The sequence below is a fragment of the Melanerpes formicivorus genome, unplaced genomic scaffold (genome assembly GCF_026170545.1).
Source record: "Melanerpes formicivorus ecotype bairdi unplaced genomic scaffold, bMelFor1.0.p_v2 SCAF_1, whole genome shotgun sequence".
Taxonomy (NCBI): Eukaryota; Metazoa; Chordata; class Aves; order Piciformes; family Picidae; genus Melanerpes; species Melanerpes formicivorus.
In genome coordinates, this window is record NW_027142353.1 from 67247851 (window position 1) to 67269704 (window position 21854).

The following is a 21854-nucleotide window of genomic DNA, read 5'->3' on the forward strand; positions in this document are numbered from 1 at the left end:
TATTTTCCCTTTCACTAGTTCTCCTTTTAGTGTCATTTGATGATATAAAATAGCTGTGCTTCCCTGCCCTGCTGCTCCTAAACTTCACCAGGCACTTAATATAGCTGCAGAAATCCTGACACTTTCTGCAACAGGGCTCTGGCCAAAATAGCCCCAGCTGTGCCGTGCTCCACTTGTACTCTTTACACTTAGGGCCACATATGGGTCAGGCACAACTTCCATCTTTATATGGAACTGAAGTTTCCTCCTAGTTTTCTCTGGGCCCTGAGCAAGGAGCTCATAAGCAACACAACAAATGGCAACTTTCTGAGTTGCAGGAGAGACAGCAGCTCAGGCTGGACTGGATGAGGCTTCTTAGGTATGGCATCACCTGGAAAAACCAGCTCCGGTCTGCTGCCAGCTGCTGCTATCTCAAGGACCAGCCATGTGCACGGCAGTGCCTGGTTCAGAGTGAAAGCGCCCCCGATGACTCACGAGGGTGTTGTGTTTAAAAGCTGCTAGCAACAAGGGTGTTTCTTAAAGCTTGTTCTTAATATAAAAATATGTAGCTGGTGCAACTGCCCCTCAAAAAAAAAACAAACCCACCAAACACAAATCAAACGCGACCACCACCACGAAAAGTAGACTGGTTGCAAAGCCTAAGCCATCAGAACGCTGGACTCTTGGGGCGGTGGAGGTGCTCACAGCACCCTTTCTGGTGCCTGCAGTGTCCTTCTAAGCCCTGCTCTGCCTGCACACGCCCTGCGCCGGGCACAGCAGCCTGGCTCTCGCAGTACCCCCGCGGGACACCTGATGGAGCAGTATTGAACTTCTAACAAGCACGTTGCGGCCCTCCCCAGCTTTCAAGGACCTCATCTACAGCAAACAGTAGTTTCTCGGATAGCTTCTTTGTTTTCCCCCGAAGTACAGTACAGATGTATGTACGGCTGCCCCCCCACCTCCTTCCAGCTTTTTGTATCGCGTTTCAGCCGGGGCGAGGGGAAACCCCACGAACAGGATTCTCCACGAGGAAGGAAACTCATTTTGCACGGTGCAGGGACAAGAGAAGCCGGCGACATCACTCCGCGGCAGAGGCCCTGGCAACCCAGAGCCCCTTCAGAAGTGGCCCCTGCGAGCTCCTCGGCGCCCCCGATGGTCCGCCTGGCTCCGCTTTGGGTCCCTGGGGATCGCCGCGCACAACAGGCGGCCGGCGGCAAACAAAGGGGCAGCGCCCGGGGGCTGCGGCGGAGCACCGGGACTGGATCGCGGCGCGGCCGGAGCGAAACGCCCCGGCGGCCGGAAGACGGGGCGGGGGGTGAGGGTGGGGAGAGGGGAGGACCGGCTCAGCCCAGCTGAAAAGGAGGGCTCGCTCGCTTGTCGCCCCCTCACCCCTCGGGTGCTGCCCCGTAGGCGTCCCGCACCATGGCTCTGTCCTGGAGGAGCTGGATGGCCAATGAGGGGAGCAAACATCTCTTTCTGGTAGGGGGCTGCCCCCGGGGTGTGTCCCCTCGCCGGGGCTGTCCCGTAGGGAAGTTTCGGGAGGTGGGTGCGGGGGTGCTGGTAGGCGGCCAGGGCCGGCCCAAGCGGCTGCCGGCTCGGCGGGGGGCACCGGGGAGCCCCGGGGGTCGGGGAGGGTTGCAAACTGGCCCCAGGCCCACTGCAGGATGTGCCAGCCGTGCTCGGCGGGACTCGGGGGCTGGACGCCGTCGGGGGCGGTTGGCTGGGATGCGCTGCGGGCCGTGTGCGGCTGGCAGAGCGACACGCGTGTGCCCTGGCCCGAGGGCAAGGCAGCAGTCCCCTCTCCCGATGGGACTCGGCGCACGTTGTACTTGGGTTTGCTCTTTGTTAGATCCTCTTTGGGAGAGTTTTCGGGAGAAGACGCGTCTGCTTGGAGGTTAAGTTCTTCCTGCCTTTGTCTCTTTGTTGCCAATTTTTATCCTTTGAGTCTTTAACTGCAATTTGGAGCGGCGTTCTGTACGTGGAGGGCTTTTCCAGCTCTCCGTAGGCTTAAGTCACAAAGGCAAAGTTTTATGAAGTTCAGTGAGAGTGAAAACTCTCTCATAGGGGCTATCATTTATTATTTAAAACAAATTATCTATTTTATGCTGAATGCTTAATATTTGTTTTCCCATTCCATTTAACATTTGCTCGCGAAACTACAGGCAGATCAGTTCATGAATGAAGTAAACACTGGAAAGTTCACACATGTAAGTTTCACTTACAATCTCTTGTTTCTGTTTCATTTTAGTTCTCCTGGCTCTCCCTCAATGTATGGCTCTTCTGGAAAACCTTCCTGCTCTATTACCAAGGGCGGCAGTATTATTATTTGCATCAGATGTTAGGGGTGAGTGACCCGGACATGAGTTTTTGCCCTGGAAATCGGGATGCTGGGAGATGGGAAAGGGGCAGAATGCATTTGCTAATCGGGGATGACACAAACTGCCTGTTAACTGTGCAAAGTGGGGAAAGATTAAGTAGGAAATTACTGGGATACTGCTGGCAGTTGTTTAGGAGTAGAAGGTGAACAGTGTTGAGAAGAAAAAGAGTCAGTCAAGTGTGGAACAGCTATCCTTCCCCTTCCTCTCCTTCCTCCAGTGTTCCCAGCTGCAGACAGGCACACAGGAGCACAAACACGCTCAACAGATGACTGGAGCTGAGCTTTTTGTCATCAAAATGTTAGCTAAGCTTATGGGCTCGTGCTGGCAAATTCCTCCTAATCCAGTCGTTGAGATAAGTATTTACTGAAGGAATTCCTCTGATAAGTCTGATTTCTCTTTGGTCTTTGTCATCCCCTTAGGTATTCCATTTTGTGCAAGTCATTGCAATTTATGTCTTTTTGGGCTTGTATTCTAATGACAAATCCTTAGCATCTGAATAGTTTAATGAAGATCTGACTGTTCTCATTTAACAAGGGCCACATCCATCACCACCAGAAGAAGCCAAAAAGATTAGTTTGGGGAAGTGAGATGCTGCTCTGTCTTGTCAAGTTATCCAGGGCTAAACAGCATTAGAGTTGTTTGAAATTACTTGTATTCAAAGGGATGGATTAAGGTTTAACAGCTTTCTGGAAGATGTTCTAGGGCTGCTCATAACTTGAGGAAAATGTGGATGAAGAACATGATGCTTTGTTACACTCTCACACTCAGGATTTATTTCAATGGGAAGTGGACATGGGGTTGAAGTGCAGGTGATGCACATCCTACCCTGCTGTTATGACTGACTCAGATGCGTTCAAGAAATGAATCTTAGGAAAGGTAACACAAAAAGATGGGAATGAAAATAACCTAAATCCTTCATGATGGTGAGTGTCCTGATAGGAAAAGCATGAGAATGTGTTTAATTTTACCACTGTCTCAAATGGCTTTGCAGCCTGGGGCATCCATCTGGAAACTCTGATTGTTCCTGGTAGAGCAAGTGGGTTGTTTATAAAACAAGTGTTCTTGGGCCAACATGTTGGGCCAGATTGTCAGCTGGTGTCAATCAGGAAAGTTCCTCTCAGTTCCAAAGGCTTACCCTGTACCAGCTCATTGTCTGGTCTTCTTTTGGTTTTCTTGTATTTCCAAATGAAAAATACAGGCAAAGCAGTTATAAAGCATGGTCAGAACCTGTGAGGTGATTCAAGCAACAGATCCCTTGTCTTGGTCAGGAGTGGAGGACCAGGAGGCCATTCATTCAAGTTTGTCAGTGGGGAAAAAAATGCCAAAGGAGTTTACAGACTGTCTAAAATGAGGAGGAAAGGGAAGAACTAAGTCTAAAAGATACTTTTGTTCAAAGTTCTGAAGCTAATTCAGAGTTTTTAAAAGCAATAAAGTCAGTAAAACATTACCACAATTCATTCACTTTTTACACTTTGCCTAAATGTCATCTCTAGACCCCAAAGTCAGCTTCTTCCCTTCTCTTCAATATTTTTAGCATATGCATATGAAGCATACAGAGAGAGTGATTGCCCATTGGAGTGGGCTGCCCAAGGAGGTGGTGGAGTCACCATCACTGGAGGTGTTCAGGAGGAGACTTGGTGGGGTGCTTGGTGCCATGGGTTAGTTGTTTAGGTGGGTTGGATTGGTTGATGGGTTGGACGCGATGATCTTGAAGGTCTCTTCCAACCTGGTCTGGTCTATTCTATTCTATTCTAGTTGGGAAAACTAGGCTCAATTTTAGCCTGTTCAGGAAAGAGAGTAAGCATAGCCACTCTACAGCTGCTGTCACTCTCCATGGGGAATTTTTCTTCTCTCTCCCTGGGCCCACAGGCATATACCAGACTCCTCTCTGTTCCACAGGTGGATGCATGGCTTGCTGTGCCTCTCTGTGCCATTTCTGGATGATTGAAAATGTTGAGATCTAGATGAAAATTCACCATTTATAAGTCAACAGTTCTTTTTAATGTTTTTTTTTTTTCTCCTGGTCTTAACAGAATGAACTTTTTTACAGATGCTCATGTGCAAATGCATTCCTTTTTCCATCCAGTTAATAAAAAATGGCAAAAAACAATGATTTTTTTTTATGAATAAAACCTTCCTTCCTCCTCTGTTCCTGTGAGGTCTACTAAGGATTTTTTTCCCCTCTCCCTTTGTATGCTACACTAGTCTAAAATCTCCTTAAGAATTTCTGCCCTTGCAGCACTGAAAGATTTGCCACAGGTAATTTCATTGTTTACCAAGTAAAAGGATGGGGAACAAGAGGAGTTGCTGTAGGAAATCAGATTGTGATAGGAAATAAGATTTTTGGACTCCTGACTCTGTTCAACTCTGCCATGTTTTCATGTAATGTCTTTTTTTTTCCCCTGATGTGAAGAAGGAGAAAGAATGAAGTTAGTCTTTTATTCAGTGGTCGGTGAAATGGTTCACTTTCCTTCAGCCTTACACAGAAGGTTGCTCAATTTGACTGTTTTCTGATTGCATCCTCTGTGACCTTCAATAGAGAGAACAGAATAAAATAGAATTAACCAGGTTGGAAAAGACCATCAAGATCGAGTCCAACCTATCACCCAACACCATGTAATCAACTAAACCATGGCACTAAGTGCCTCATCCAGGCTCTTCTTAAACACCTCCAGTGATGATGACTCCACCACCTCCCTGGGCAGCCAGTCTCTCTTCCTATGAAGAATGTCTTCCTAACATCCACCCTAACCCTCCCCTGGCACAGCTTGAGACTGTGTCCTCTTGTTCTGGTGCTGGTTGCCTGGGAGAAGAGACCAACCCCCACCTGTATACAACCTCCCTTCAGGTAGTTGCAGAGAGCAAGAAGGTCTCCCCTGAGCCTCCTCTTCTCCAGGCTAAGCAACCCCAGCTCCCTCAGCCTCTCCTCACAGGCCTATGCTCCAAACCCCTCCCCAGCTTTGATGCCCTTCTCTGAACACCTTCCAGAAACTCAACATCTTTCCTAAACTGAGGGGCCCAGAACTGGACACAGGACTCAAGGTGCTTAGCTTAGGATTTTAAAATTATGTAGGGACCTAACTCCCTCCCAGTCTTTCAGTGATCATCTTTCTGATCCTTAATTCTATGCCTGTAAAAAGACACGAAAGGTATGGTGGTGTCCTGGAAGTGCAAAGAGAATAAATAAATCAAAGGCACTGCTGTGCAACAAGGAGGCTCACCAGCCTGTTCTGTCCTATAAAATGTAGTGAGTAAATGTATGTTGTTGCAGATGTCACTGCTTTGTTCACTTTGAGTCCTCTTGATGAGACCATGAGCTCCATCCCGGGAGGCTGTGACAAATAATTGGGCAAAACTCTGAGCAAACTTAGAGTCTGTTGTTGAATTTGCTTAGAGCAGGAGGTTTGAATAGAGACACCCTGACATCCATGATTCTATGATTCTTGTGGTGTAAGTTCAACCAGAACCTAGCTGATATAAACCCCTTGTTGCCTTGAACCATGCCCTTGTGTGCACAATTGATCGTAGCACTGCAGATCATAGACGTACTGCATGAATGCCTTTGTTGTGGCTGGTTCAGGAGTATGATTCAGCTAAGGAACAACTGCATTAAATACAACAAACATTTAATAATAACATTTTATATATTTATGAATTACATGCTGATAAGAAATAATTACATTTAATAAATAATGGAAACATTTAAGAACTGTTACCTTGCATCCTCACATTGAATAGAATAGAATGGAATTAACCAGGTTGGAAAAGACCTTTGGGATCATTGAGTCCAGCTTATCACCCGACACCATCTGATCAACTAAACCATGGCACCAAGTGCCTCATCCAGTCTCTTCCTAAACACCTCCAGTGATGATGAATCCACCACCTCGCTGGGCAGCACATTCCAGTGGCTCATCACTCTTTCACTCTTGCTTAGAGAAGCCTGGGAAACACCTAGCAGACATGGATTTCTTATAAAGGAATGTGGCAAAGGAGAAAGGAATATTCTTTATGTTCATGATATTACAAGGTGTAGTAGGCAGGTGTTCAGGAGGAGACTTGATGGGGTGCTTGGTGCCATGGGTTAGTTGTTTAGGTGGGTTGGATTGGTTGATGGGTTGGACACGATGATCTTGGAGGTCTCTTCCAACCTGGCTTATTCTATTCTAAATTGCTTGCTGTGACTCCAAGTGCTTCATTATTGAAGTTTTTCTGTCTGCTCAGTTAGAGACATGTGTAAATGATTAATTTCTTTGCAGACTTCAAGATTTCTGCCTTAACACTGAGGGTGTTAGTTCACCAGAGTTTATCTTGATAGTTCCCTTGAATGTGCATCCTCATCTTTCATCTTGAACATTGCTTTGCCTCAGTTTAGATTATTTTCCTTTTTGAGGCAGCCCACAGTTCAGCATCATTGCTGAGATTGTTCTCAGTTATAAGCCACTGAAGAGCTTGGGGGTTGCACCACGTAACTCCGATGGCAATAATCCTGTGAAGCTCATCTATATTACTGACTTGTACAGGAGAACTTCCACCTTTGCAGATGCATAAGTTGTGAAGCTGTCAATAGGGGAGTTTCAGTTTGTGGAAGTGCATCTCAAAGGATTAGCTGAGATTTTTACTGCTGTGTCCTGTAGACTTGTGTTAGAGACAGCTGTATTGTCATCATAGCTCCTTGTTCTGAGATGGGCAAGGCATAGTACTCTGGGTAGAACAGACCTGAATCATGGCCAATGTGTGATGATTATTTGTTATATTATGTGTTACTGCAGGGGTTCCATGGTAGTTAACAATGGCAGCTCTTAAACTAAAAGCAGCTGATTACTCTCCAGAAGGCTGATTTTACAGATCATATTGCCTACTGTGTTCTCATAGAGGGAAACAATGCAATACAAAGGAACCCTTTAGGTGCAGATGTTGCAGTGTTTCTATGTGACTGTGACTCAGGTATGACAATAAACAACTTTCAGCTCTGTCCATGAGTTGCATTGTGTTGTGAATCTCTTCAGGGAACTTGGGTTCCTTTAATCCCTTGAGTCATGACAGAGTCTGTGGAGTTCAGACCATGCTGCATCTTGCAGGATACAGAATAAAGCAGGTTGGAAAAGAACTTTGAGATCACTGAGTCCAGTGATCTGAGAATAGATTAACCAGGTTGGAAGAGACCTTTGAGATCTCCAAGTCCAACCTATCACCCAACACCATCTGATCAACTAAACCATGGCACCAAGTGCCTCATCCAGTCTCTTCCTAAACACCTCCAGGGATGGTGACTCCACCACCTCCCTGGGCAGCACATTCCAGTGGCCAATCTCTCTTTCTGGGAAGAATTTCTTCAACCATTCAACCTCTTGTTGCTAATTAGTATATTAAGATCTGTCAGGCTTTGTGATGTTGCTACAGAAGGATGGTCTGGAAGACTCATACCTTGAAGATAACTTGAGATCCATTCCAGTCTCTGCATTTGTCATTCTTTCTGGCACAAAAAGAAACTCAGCAACCCTGACAAAAGTAGTTTTTAATAGAGTGTTTCCTGAGGTCAGAATTTGAGCAGATTAAATTAACTGATAAATAGATGAACAGAGATGAGCATTTGGTCTGAAATCTTGTAAGTGGATGCACTTTCTTTGAGAAGCATTAAAGAAGCTGGAAGCTGATACTGAACTCCAGATTAAGGTAGTTGCTTTGATTGGACTGAATGACTGATTTAAGCAGAAGAAGGAGTACATCTAACACAAAGGGACTACATATTAAATACAAACATGACCTAAATCTGTGGTCAGAAAAAGAAGGAAAGCCTTTAAGGAACGCTGTTTGGTGAATTACATGTGAATGGTGAGAATATTGATTACCAGTAGAACAGATAAGTGACCCCATGCCTCATGAAAGATACAAATGGGAAGAAATTAGGAAGAAATTCTTCCCAGAAAGAGAGATTTGCCATAGGAATGTGCTGCCCAGGGAGGTGGTGGAGTCACCATCCCTGGAGGTGTTTAAAAAGAGACTGAATGGGGTGCTTGGTGCCATGGTTTAGTTGATTAGATGGTGTTGGGTGATAGGGTGGTCTCGATGATCTCAAACGTCTTTTCCAACTTGGTCCATTCCATTCCATTCCATTCCATTCCATTCCATTCCATTCCATTCCATTCCATTCCATTCCATTCCATTCCATTCCATTCCATTCCAAATATTGTTGCCATTGTCCATGCTTGATGTTTCTGCCTGTTTATAATATCATATCCAACTTCTGATTTCATCTATGCAAGCAGAAGACTGAAGCTGAATTAGCGTAGAGTATTGGTCTGCCGTTAAATTCTCTGAGCAGGGCATTGCTAGGCTTTGTTATGTTGGGGTTTTTTTAATGCTTAATATACTTTTCACATGTGATTCAAAAGTATTGCACCACTTACTCTTAAAATAATTTTTAAAGAGTTGTTGTACATGCAGTTGGGATTTGCAGAGTCCTGACTTGAAACCTTCCATGATCAGGAACAAAATGAAGTCAAACTTTTGTAGGTGTTTTCACATGTCTTGGTATTTTTCTGCTACCCTTGCATTTTCAATAGAATAGAATAGAATAGAATAGACCAGGTTGGAAGAGACCTTCAAGATCATCGTGCCCAACCCATCATCCACCACCATCTAATCAACTAACCCATGGCACCAAGCACCCCATCAAGTCTCCTCCTAAACACCTCCACTGATGGTGTTTTCAGCTTTCAGCTGCTACAGGTTGCCTGGTTTGTTGTGCTTTATTTTTTCTTCTAGATCTCCAGTCAGATTTGGCAGGCCTAGGGGGAATAATTACGTTCTATATGGTTCAGATCTGTCCTTCACCTTAGATTGTCTGCACTCTGTAACTCGAAACAAGGAGTACTTCATAAAGAAAAGCAAGTCAGGTCAAAAGGAGGCACACTGTATAGTACACTTTGTTTCATCTACAAATATAGACCTTTGTACCTGCTCCAGTACTGATGTGGGGGGATGATCTGTGACCTGTGTCTACGGAGTAATGTGTGGTTTAGGAGTCTTCCCACAACCTTTCAGGTTGCCCTGAGTGTTCATCTCTGTATTTTTATATGTAATTGACCAGAAAGGGTGATTTGCCGTTGGAATGGGCTGCCCAGGGAGGTGGTGGAGTCACCATCTTTGGAAGTGTTTAAAAAGAGACTGGATGAGGCACTTGGTGCCATGGTTTAGTTGACTAGATGGCGTTGGGGGATAGGTTGGACTCGGTGACCTCAAAGGTCTTTTCCAACCTGGTTAATTCTGTGTTTTGTGTAGCTTTGGGGAATTCTGTAGTACACAGTAAGTTACTTTAGCCCTCAACCTAATAGTGAAATCATTTGCCTAACCACAGTGAAGCTCATTTCCCCTACTATGCTGGCAGCAACATACAGAACATCCAATGAGAACTGATTCTTTAATTCTCTGTCCTACTTGGCACATGTTAAGAGTGCAGCCAAGAATCCATCCTGTTTTCTATGGAACTGTTCATCAGGGATAGCTGGAGAACCTATATTCCCATTATATCTCTAGGGCCCTTCTCTGCTTCTTTGAAGAAGGGAAACACAGTGATTGCTTTATACTTGTCTGGAGAAGAAAAAAATCTGGCCTAATTTTTAGGATTTGACTTTGTAGTGGGTCCAGTTGCCTACTATCCCCAACACAGACTTCCTCTATGAATTTGATTAATCCTCTCCATGAAATGGGATAACAGCATGTGTGGTGCTGTGCAGGCAGACTGCAGAAGGGGGTTGTCAAATGGTTGGATTGGATGTCAACAAAGTGGGATGAAATAGAGTCCAGCAGAGACTTTGGAGTTGGGTTTTTTCCTCCCTTTTTAATCTTACAGAAATTTTCCACACTATTAACTTAAAATAACACTCCCCCCCCTCTTAGAACAGGGATAATCAATAAACTCAGGAAGAAGAGAGGATTATACTCCTCTCATTTCTTAGCTACTTAATAAGGTTTTATATTCCTTCTAGAGCCAGTGAGTTGCCTTGGAGCAAAAATCATCTCTTATTCTACTATTGTTTAAAAAGGCAACAATGCAGTGTGTCAGTTTGTTACTATGCCACCCAGGCAAGGCAAAGGAAGTCAATAAAGAGATGACTTGGAAACAGTTTGGCAAGAATTAGCTATTTTTAGCCTTTGGATGTATGTTGAGAGCAAACAGTGTTCTGTTATTCTTCTGGGTCTTCCATGATTTGTGATTCTGAGTGTTGCTCAATGTGTTACTTTACCATTGTTTTCAAATTGGTCATGGGGTTTGTGGTGGGTTGAAGTTTCCCCCCAACATTAACTTTGCCAGACCAGCTCAGTTAGAAGCAAATGGAAGCTGTATTTACAAGCAGAATCTACACTCTGCAATGGAAGGCAATGGATGTGGACAAAATATACAGGAGTTACAACATGATAGAGATACTTACAATTAGCAAACAACACAAAAACTCCCCTGGTGAAGAGACCAGGGAAGCTGTTCCACTGCCCACCCCACCCCCTGTCCCAAGGCAAAAAGGAGCAGAAAGAGAAGCAGTGGGTTAGAATTAGCCAAGGCCACCAATAAAGCAGGTTATCTCTGCTGAGCAAACCAAACCAGCCAGAGAAGAGAAGAGAAGAGAAGAGAAGAGAAGAGAAGAGAAGAGAAGAGAAGAGAAGAGAAGAGAAGAGAAGAGAAGAGAAGAGAAGAGAAGAGAAGAGAAGAGAAGAGAAGAGAAGAGAAGAGAAGAGAAGAGAAGAGAAGAGAAGAGAGAAGAGAAGAGAAGAGAAGAGAAGAGAAGAGAAGAGAAGAGAAGAGAAGAGAAGAGAGAAGAGAAGAGGGAAGAATTGTTATGGCAGAGCTTCTCTTATTCCAGATACTTACCCAATGAATTTATTTAGGACAATCTTTTGTTTTCCTTTTCACACCCAATAGTGATTTATGTATGTTTTTCTACTTTTCTGCTCAAAATCTGTAACTAAATTTTAAAGGCACAGCCTGAACCCACCACACTAACACACCCTTGTGTTTTATTCATTTAACAAACCAGCAAATAGCTATTCACAACGCAGCCACCATGGAGGAATGCTCTTATATTAATTCTGATTCAATGGTATCACCATCTGTATAAAGGGGGGAAGACATGGGAAAAGAGAGCAGCAGAATAGAATAGAATAGAATAGAATAGAATAGAACAGAATAGAATAGAATAGAATAGAATAGAATAGAATAGAATAGAATTAACCAGGTTGGAAAAGACCTCAGAGATCATCGAGTCCAACCTATCACCCAACACCATCTAATCAACTAAAGGCACCAAGTGCCTCATCCAGTCTCTTCCTAAACACCTCCAGTGATGGTGACTCCACCACCTCCCTGGGCAGCACATTCCAATGGCCAATCTCTCTTTCTGTGAAGAACTTCTTCCTAACATCCAGCCTAAACCTCCCCTGGCACAGCTTGAGACTGTGTCCTCTTGTTCTGGTGCTGGTTGCCTGGGTGAAGAGACCAACCCCCACCTGGCTACAACCTCCCTTCAGGTAGTTGTAGAGAGCAATAAGGTCTCCCCTGAGCCTCCTCTTCTCCAGGCTAAGCAACCCCAGCTCCCTCAGCCTCTCCTCACAGGGCTTGTGCTTGAGACCTCTCCCCAGCCTCCTTGCCCTTCTCTGGACATGATGTGTCATAGGACATCCAATAGAAATTGCAAGTTTTCAATTGCTTTATTTATTCATTGTATTCTACCATTTTTTTCCAGATTTTGAGTGTTACTCAAGAGCTGCAAAAATGATTCTATTTGCTCCTGGCTTTTGCATAGCGTTAGGCCTACATAATTCTTGGTTGTTTCCAAATCCTGCCCATTTACTCACTGAAATCCTGTAGCACATCAGCAAGCACTCATAAAGATGCTTCTGTGTGTTTAATGACCATGTTATTGAGGTTATTGCTTTTATGAGGTGTATAAGCTCATTTTTAGCTTCCCTTTAGAGGAATAATAATTACTAAAACCAGAGACAGTCGTCTTGTGCCTGCAAATGGCACATTAGAAAGACATGTTACTTGCCATTAAGTCAAATAATTTCAAGAGCATTGCCATTTTATGTGGTAGTCCAAAAAATATTGACAGTGTTCTAAAATCTCTTTAAGCTACTGTGGGCAGGTATAGGGAAAGAATTATTATGGTTGTCCACTTTGTATTTTACTATACTTTGAAATGTAAAGTGACGTCATGCATTCAGGAATTCGGTAAGGTGGTGGAGTCACCATCCCTGGAGGTGTTTAGGAAGAGACTGGATGAGGCACTTGGTGCCATGGTTTAGTTGATTAGATGGTGTTGGGTGAGAGGTTGGACTCGATGATCTTGAAGGTCATTTCCAACCTGGTTTATTCCATTCCATTCCATTCCATTCCATTCCATTCCATTCCATTCCATTCCATTCCATTCCATTCCATTCCATTCCATTCCATTCCATTCCATTCCATTCCATTCCAATCTAAAGTCTCAGATCAGTTGCTAAGGCTGTGGCCATTGTAGCTGGTGGTCAACTGTATTCATCATGGGCTCTGAATCAGTTGGGAGATTCCAGAGGGGTCAGGAGAGATGTTTAAAATCAGAAGAACATGACATACGGTGGGAATGTAAAAAGAATGGTCTCACATTGTGCTTGTAAACAGAGTGTGAAGTAACAGATGAAATAGAAGCAAGGGAGCCTGAGGAGGTGGTGGAGTCACCATCACTGGAAATGTTTAAGAAGAGACTGGATGAGGCACTTAGTGCCATGGTTTAGCTGATCAGATGGTGCTGGGTGATAGGTTAGGCTTGATGATCTCAAAGGTCTTTTCCAACCTGGTCTGGTCTGGTCCGGTCTATTCTATTCTATTCTATTCTATTCTATTCTATTCTATTCTATTCTATTCTATTCTATTCTATTCTATTCTATTCTATTCTATTCTATTCTATTCTATTCCATTCCATTCCATTCCATTCCATTCCATTCCACTTCTCATGGAGAACTGTTAAGAGAAGGTGCCCTTATGACTGCTTTATTCTATGGAATCTGGTCAATGTCCCTACCACTCAGGTCTAGATAAATAATCTAAAGTAGTCAGAAGAAAAATGGGGTTTCAGAGGAGACCTAGATGCTTCAGCCACAGTCTCAAGCTGCGCTAGGGGAAGTTTAGGCTTGAGGTGAGGAGAAAGTTCTTCCCAGAGAGAGTTGTTAGCCATTGGAATGTGCTGCCCAGGGAGGTGATGGAGTCACCATCCCTGGAGGTGTTCAAGAGGGGATTGAACGTGGCACTTGGTGCCATGGTTTAGTAGTCATGAGGTCTTGGATGACAGGTTGGACTTGATGATCTTTGAGGTCTCTTCCAACCTCACTGATTCTATGATTAAACATCTCTACGTTCTGTTTGCCTACTGCTTTTGTGCCCGGATGTACTGCAGGGAAGTTCAGGTACACGGCTGTTATTTTACTGTGAGAGCAGGCAGTTTTGATCTTTCATTTTGAAGAAGTAATAAATCTTGTATTTTTTATTAGACTGGTGCCATGGTTTAGTTGATTAGATGGTGTTGGGTGATAGGTTGGACTGGATGATCTCAAAGGTCTTTTCCAACCTGCTTCATTCTGTTCTGTTCTCTTTTGTACCTGCTCCCATCATTTGCATGCCTCTGCAGTGTTGGAGTTATCTTATAATATTATAATGGCTCTTTATTAATTTCTTCAGGAGTTGAAAAACTTGGGGTTGAGAGAACATTGTGAGAAATATCATTCCAGAAATCTGTTGACAGTCTAAAAGCATCTTTTATATAACCTAGCAAAGTGGTAATTCAACCTCATAACTAGGGGAACAATGACATTTTGCTAACGTTTTAAAACCCCTAACTGAATGGGAGAATATAATAAGATTAAAAAATACAGGGTTATGACATTACCCTCTGCTTTGCTCATCTGTTTGACAAGTGTTTTTGTTCTAATTATGTAAGTTCCAAATATACCAGTGAAAGCATTAGTGAAATTAGATTTCATTATAGTTCCCAGCTGTTGAGTAGTTAAGAGGAAGAAAAGCTTCTTTCTTTAGGTCCAAATACGGTGCTGCATAGTGTGAATGGAGCAGGAGTCCTGGGAGAGCTCCCTGACGGCCCCTGAGACAATGTTATCATTTCACTTTCATTGAATCAATATTTTAAAGGGCTTCTTTCTCCTGGATTGTTTACCAGAAAAATCATTACACTTTACTTAAATGGCTGTCCAGTGTCTTCATAGCATTTAACCCTTTTTCTCATTCAATTATGCCTGTTGAACCTTCCAGGTAATTTTTTGCTGGACACTTACTGTTGTCTCAGATATGTTTTGTTCCGTGTGGCTTTGAGCACTGATGAGGGTATTGGTCCTTTCAGTATAAAGTTGTCATTGGCTGACATTGTTCCTGACAAATTTAACTTTGGATAACTTTTTGATGCAAAGGTGAGAGCTGTTTCCCTCTGAGAGGTTTTCCCCTCTGTGTAGAAGGGTTTTATCCAGAACATGTAAAATGCATCATGCTTGGTGCTTGGTTGCATGGTTTAGTTGATTAGGTGGTGTTGGATGATGGGTTGGATAAGATGATCTTGAAGGTCTCTTCCAACCTGGTCTATTCTATTCTATTCTATTCTATTCTATTCTATTCTATTCTATTCTATTCTATTCTATTCTATTCTATTCTATTCTATTCCATTCCATTCCATTCCATTCCATTCCATTCCATTCCATTCCATTCCATTCCATTCCATTCCATTCCATTCCAATGCTGTTCTGTTCTAAACTCCACTATTCTGAATGGGAACTGCTTGGTTTCACAGCAGAGAAACCAAAGATTGGCCAAGGAGGTGGTGGAGTCACCATCACTGGAGGTGTTTAAGAAGAGACTGGATGAGGCACTTGGTGCCATGGTTTAGTTGATCAGATGGTGTTGGGTGATAGGTTGGACTTGATGATCTCAAAGGTCTTTTCCAGCCTGGTTAATTCTGTATTCTAGAGAAAAATGAGGTTGAATACTGACACCTGAACCATTAGAGAGAGGGCCTTTTCTCCTTGTAACTCTTGCTATGTTTGTTCAGCTAGGATTGTGTATTAGCAGAGCTTCGGCATCTGTCCTCAACCTCAACTGCTGCCTGGTCCTTCTGCCGATGTGCCGTGTTCTCTTGGCCTTCCTGCGAGGATCTCAGAAGGTAAGTACTGTCCTCAGAAAGCAGCAGCTGAGGAGGTGGTCCTGGTATCTGTTCAGTCTAAAAACAATAGGAAAAAAACCCTGTTGTATCCCTGTTAATTATACAGTACGTGCCTGCATGGTGCAAGTATCAGGCACTCAGCCACTGGATTCGTGGCTCCTTTGAAGCCCGTGCATTAGCTGACGTTCTCTGGTTTGATTGGACCTGTTGTAAGGAAGCTTCTTCAGTGCATTTTTGAAGGCTAGAGAGTTGCTGTGAAACTGTAGCCAGACAGTCTTCTCCAGGTTTCCCAACTATAATATGAAAGACAGCTCTCCTCTCTCTACTGCTTCCTGGAAGGTTTTCTCGGCATGACCAGGAGTGTCGTACTGCAGATGATAGAGCTTTGAATAAAAATACCCAAGCTGATGTATTTGCTGTCATGGGAGGAAAAATAGCTCTTGCAAAGTTAGGAGAATTTGTTTTCTGTACCAGCATTCAGTAAGTGATGGTTTAGCTTTCTTGTGATTTGCCAGTGGCTTTTACAGAACTATAAATAATACTTTTGAGGAACATCTGTGGGTTTTAGATGTTTGAAAATTGAGCTTGTGAGTTCTGTTCATCGTGTGACAGTACCTATCAGATTTGATGCCTGTGGTGGGTTGAAGCTGCCCCCCCCCAGCATTAACTTTGCCAGACCAGCTCAGTTAGAAGCAAATGGAGCTGTATTTGCAAGCAGAATCTACCCTCTGCAATGGGATGCAATGAATAGGTACAAAATATCCAGGATGTACAATATGATACAGATGTTTACAATTAATAAACAGCACAAGGACCCCCCTGGCCAAGGAGCAGGGGAAGATACCAGCTTCTCCCTCCCTACCCCCCTTTACCCCCCTGTACAAAAGGGACAAGAGAAAGGAGCAGAGAATTTAGACTTAGCCAAAGCCAGCTGATAAGCAGGTTATCTCTCCTGAGTGAAGGAAAAGCAGCCAGAGATCAGAAGAGAAGAGAAAAGGGAAGAATTGTTATGGTACAGCTCCTCTTGTTCTAGATATTTACCCAATGAATTTGCTTAGAACAATCTTTTGTTTTCCTTTTCACACCCAATAGTGATTGATTTATATTTTTCTACTTTTCTGCTTGAAATCTGTAACTGAATTTTAAAGGCACAGCCTGAACCCACCACCACAATGCCTATGGATCCGTGTACGTGTACGAGGATACCTTTCCCACCAATCCTTCTCACTACAGATTCAGTGATGCCTACAATGATTAGTGCTGGAATTCCTTCATTTTAAGGCCAGGAAGGACATTGCTTAATTTGCTCTTGACAGCTTGTGTACCAGACCCAACTGTAATTTCCTGATTAAGACCTCAAAATGGGTTCGTTGACACAGCCCTGTGGGTTTTTAATTTAGGTGCTGTGTTTGCAAGGGTGTCAAATCTAGTAAAAGCTGAAGCTGCTCTTAGGTCACCTCACTTGCTGTCAGTGCTTCTTTTTCTCTTTGCTTTAACTTAGGGGAGAAATTGCTTAAATTCTTCTCTTGTTAGGTTGCCAGCAAGAAAACCAGAAGGCTGCTAGATAAAAGTAAAACTTTCCACGTGACGTGCGGTGCCACAATCTGCATCTTCTCAGGTAAGAGATTGCTGTGCTGAGCTGAGCAGCAGCTTGTGTGGGAAACAGCACTCAGGCTGTGCTTTGTGGTTTTTCTTGTACAGTACATTTGGGGGTAGTCTTGCTCTGTACTTCCCTGCCTTACATTGTGAGTGCTTGCTTGGAGGTATGCGGGTTTTGGTTCATTTTTCTTGTATACAGTAGGATAGGATAGGATAGGATAGGATAGGATAGGATAGGATAGGATAGGATAGGATAGGATAGGATAGGATAGGATAGGATAGGATAGGATAGGATGGAAATGAATAGAATAGAAGAGAAATGAATAGAAATGAATAGAATAGAATAGAATAGAATAGAGTAGAGTAGAATAGAATAGAATAGAATAGAATAGAGTAGAGTAGAGTAGAGTAGAGTAGAATAGAATAGAATAGAATAGAATAGAATAGAATAGAATAGAATAGAATAGAATAGAATAGAATAGAATAGAATAGAATAGACCAGACCAGACCAGGTTGGAAAGGACCTTCTTGGGCTTACATTCTAATGCCAAGCTTTAAATTCCTTCAAACTCCAGTTTCTAAAAGGAGAGGTATATGAGACCAGGTCAAAATCTGTGACCCTCCACATTGCCTAAGGAATTTGAGTGAAGAAGCAGGGTGCTGCAGGCTTAACTGCAGAAGACAAAGCAGTATAGAGAAACACCCAGTACTGTGAAGAAGGGACACTCTTTGAATGTTGCCTCCCAGATGAAGCATTGTAGTACAGGAATGATTGCTGTGATGCTAAAAAGACTCAATCTTAAAATACATAAGAGCTTGCTGTCATTAATAGCCACAGCTTGATTTATTTTAGGTAAGGAATTCTTAGAGCCTGGTGCAGGTGATAGCTTGGCATCTGGGTAGCCACTTTGCTTCAGGGGAACATCTACCTCTTGTTGATAGATCTCAGCTGTTCTATTTTTTGTTTGCAGTCTTGCATGTTGCTGCTCATCTGGTGAATGCTCTGAATTTCTCTGAGAACTACAATGAAGACTTTCAGGCACTAAATGCAGCGAATTACCGTGGTGAGGTGAGCCAGCTGTCCTTTCGTAGGCTACTTTCAAATAGATAGTTTAAATAGGTGGTTATTTGTATGTTGATCTGTCATTTGCTCTGCACAGTGCTGCTGTTCTGTGCACTGAAAGCTCAGCATCATGTGCATTGCTGAGGATTTTGCTGCTTTTCTCTGGACAAATCACCTAGCAAGCGCTTTCTGTTTCAGCCAGCAGGATTCAGTGCTGTTGGATTGTGAGGTGGAGAATGCTGTCATCGAGGCCTTTCACCCTGCACCCCGCTTTGCTTTTCCTCTGCTTCTCTGTGTTTATTAGGTGGGCCTGGCTGAGACAGTTCTGCTGCTGTTTGGGAAAACATGTTCTGCATTTGTGCTGTTTAGGCTGCAGTGCTCTGTGATGTACACTGGGCATTCGAGGACAGGGAGATTTGGGACTGGTTTTACCTTTTTAAACTGCAGTGGAAACTGGAGTATATCTGCTGAGTGGAGCTAGTTACCTGCATGATCTAGGCTGGATGCTGCTTTCTGCTTAGGAAATACGTGGTTTGCATGACTTCTCTGAATGTGGTGCACATCCCTAGCCCCACCTCCAGGTGCTTCTTATGCATTTGGCACTGGAGAGAGAGTTTCAGATTTTAGGAGTAAGACCAGAGTCCAGAACTCTTTCTTCTTTGGCTTACAATGAACTTCTACCTTGTTTATTTTCCTACTCTTTACAAGTCTGCATTACTTTTCTACCAACTTCATTAGGAAAGATTTAGAATGACCCTGTCCCAGCTGCATCCTTTCCTGGAAATGGAGTGCTTGATTCAGCCCAGGCTCACAAGGACCAGCAACCAAGGTCTTCCATTCCCTGGGTGAATGATCTAATCACTGAGCTATTCTGTGGCAGACAGACATGCCAACACCAACTACTGTGCTGAGATTGGAGTGTCTGCATGTGTTAGGAGTGGTCTGATAGTCTTTCCCTCATCAGGAACATTAGCAGGAGCTTGCCCCAGGCAAAATCGTGGCAGGGTGTGCATGGCAGCCTCTGTACTGAGCAGCCTTAGAAATTTTGCAGCAGAAAATTGGTAACAAGAAGTTTTTAGTAGCTAGGATCAAACCCTCCAGGAGTTTAGGTACCCTACTAGCTCTTGAGCCTTTGTGCTTGAATTCCAGTTAAGCCTGTTTTGAAATGGTGGTGGTGGATGTCTGGATGTTGCTGTCATCTTCTGCACACGGGTACGCACATCTGGACACAGACAAAGGCAGTGAGAGAGATGCTGCATTTTTCCTGACCAACATGAGGTTTGGTCAGCTCTCTTCACTGTGCTCTACTGCAACTTGCAGAAAAAAATGTTTACTTTGCAATGAAAACAAAACCAAAACCTCTTGAGGCACAGGACAGGACTCAGGGGAAGTGAGGCAGTCTCCTCTGAGCTTGACATATGTCCTCTTCCTCTCACGTGTAGTGAAGGACACAGGAATCATAGAATCGTAGGATCAACAAGGTTGGAAAAGACCTCAGAGATCATCAAGTCCAACCTAGCACCCAGCACCTCATGGCTAACTAAACCATGGCTTCAAGTGCCACATCCAATCCCCTCTTGAACACCTCTAGGGGTGGTGACTCCACCACCTCCCTGGGCAGCACATTCCAAGGGCCAATCTTTCTTTCTATGAAGAACCTCTTCCTATCATCCAGCCTAAACCTCCCTTGGCACAGCTTGAGACTGTGTCCTCTTGTTCTGGTGCTGGTTGCCTGGGAGAAGAGACCAACCCCCACCTGTCTACAACCTCCCTTCAGGGAGTTGTAGAGAGCAAGAAGGTCTCCCCTGAGCCTCCTCTTCTCCAGGCTAAGCAACCCCAGCTCCCTCAGCCTCTCCTCACAGGGCTGTGCTCCAGACCTCTCCCCAGCCTCGTTGCCCTTCTCTGGACACATTCAAGTGTCTCAATGTCCTTCTTAAAGTGAGGAACATCTCTTGTTGTATTGCTAGCTCCTTTGTGTTCAGCCTTGCTTCACTAGAGTCCAGTGCAGATCTCCTGGGGGTATAACTGGCAGTAAAATGCTTGTCTTTCATTTAATCTCTCTCCTGCTCCCCTCTATCCTCCCAAAGGTATGAGGTAACTGAATAAACTTAAGCTTTCAAAAATCATTATCTGTAAAATTACCTAGATCTCAGTTTTTCATAGCAGACCAGAAGTGTCTTTGTATGGAGAATGCAAAGGCTAAATTAGGTTGAGTTTGTGTTGAATTACTGTCAATGTAAACAAAAGTGTAAACCACATCCTAAATCCATTCCTGCACCTGGATTTAGAGATTGCTTATGCCTTCAAGTGTATGACCTTTGTGAGCTGTTTATCATTATTACATGGGATTGTTTAGCCTGGAGAAGAGGAGGCTCAGGGGAGACCTTCTTGCTCTCTACAACTGCCTGAAGGGTGGTTGTAGCCAGGTGGGGGTTGGTCTCTTCTCCCAGGCTGCCAGCACCAGAACAAGAGGACACAGTCTCAAGCTGTGCCAGGGGAGGTTTAGGCTGGAGGTGAGGAGGAAGTTCTTCCCAGAGAGAGTTGTTAGCCATTGGAATGTGCTGCCCAGGGAGGTGGTGGAGTCACCATCCCTGGAGGTGTTCAAGAGGGGATTGGATGTGGCACTTGGTGCCATGGTTTGTAGTCATGAGATCTTGGGTGCCACGTTGGACTTGATGATCTTTGAGGTCTCTTCCAGCCTTAGTGATTCTATGATTCTATTCTATGTTTAGTCATGTAGATACAAAATCACATACTGATTTTATTAATGTTTTCCCCTGTCTTGTTTTTCCAGGACCCAAGGAAACTGCTTTTTGCTACTGGTAAGTCTGTTGCAAAACTGTGTGAGAGTTTGCTGCTTCTCATCATCACTCTCCAGACAAAACATTTTGATCCTGTGTTTGCATGCTCCATTTGTTGTATCTCAGTTAGGTTGAGATGTGTTATTTGTGTTAATATAACCTGGGTTTGCTTATCCAATAGTCAGGAGGGAGGAGTTACATAAGCCCTGAGGTAGGATGAGCAGCATCTTCAAAGCTGTTGTTGCACAGATGAGTCAGTGGAAAATAATCAGTTTCAAACAGAGATTCTGCATAGTGCTAAACCCAAGTTTCTAAATGATCCAAGCTCTAGAAAAAGAAACAACAGAAAAGTGCTCTTCCTGCTTCAGCTGCTTTGTTTAAGAGTTGGTTCCACTTCAGAGCCATCTAGGAGTCAGGCTTCAGCACTCATGAAGAGTAAGTAAGGTAAGACATTTCTGGTGCAGGAATGTAGAAAGGAGCAATGTTTGGGTGTGGAGGGACAGGCACAAGACTGAGCTGTAGTGCTTCACAAGCAGGTGAGGGTGCATTCTGATATCATCTTCCTTTGCCATTCTTACTTAGATCAAGTGCAGAAATCCCAACTTGGTAGCATTTAGGGCAAGGTCCAAAGGAAGGATTGCACTGGGTTGAAAGGGACCCTCAGTGGTCATCTTGTTCAGCCCCCCACAATGAGCAGGGACACCTCCAACTAGATCAGGCTGCCCAAGTCTGATCCTGAGTATCTCCAGGGACACATCCCTGGGCAAGCTGTTCCAGTATTTCACCACTCTCATTGTAAAGAACTTCCTTCTTATGTCTAACCCATATCTACCCTGCTTCA

General features: G+C 43.9%; 1 protein-coding gene across 1 annotated transcript in view; it reads left to right on the forward strand.

Moving 5' to 3' along the window:
* The first annotated feature begins 1395 nt into the window (after positions 1-1395).
* Positions 1396-21854, forward strand: part of NOX4 (NADPH oxidase 4) — a 131268-nt gene continuing 110809 nt past the window's right edge. Inside the window, exons 1-6 of the mRNA XM_068145783.1 lie at positions 1396-1458; positions 2228-2323; positions 15440-15550; positions 17084-17168; positions 18121-18218; positions 21007-21034. Coding sequence (XP_068001884.1) covers positions 1402-1458; positions 2228-2323; positions 15440-15550; positions 17084-17168; positions 18121-18218; positions 21007-21034 — 475 coding nt within the window. The 5' untranslated portion in view covers positions 1396-1401. The remainder of the gene's footprint in view (positions 1459-2227; positions 2324-15439; positions 15551-17083; positions 17169-18120; positions 18219-21006; positions 21035-21854) is intronic.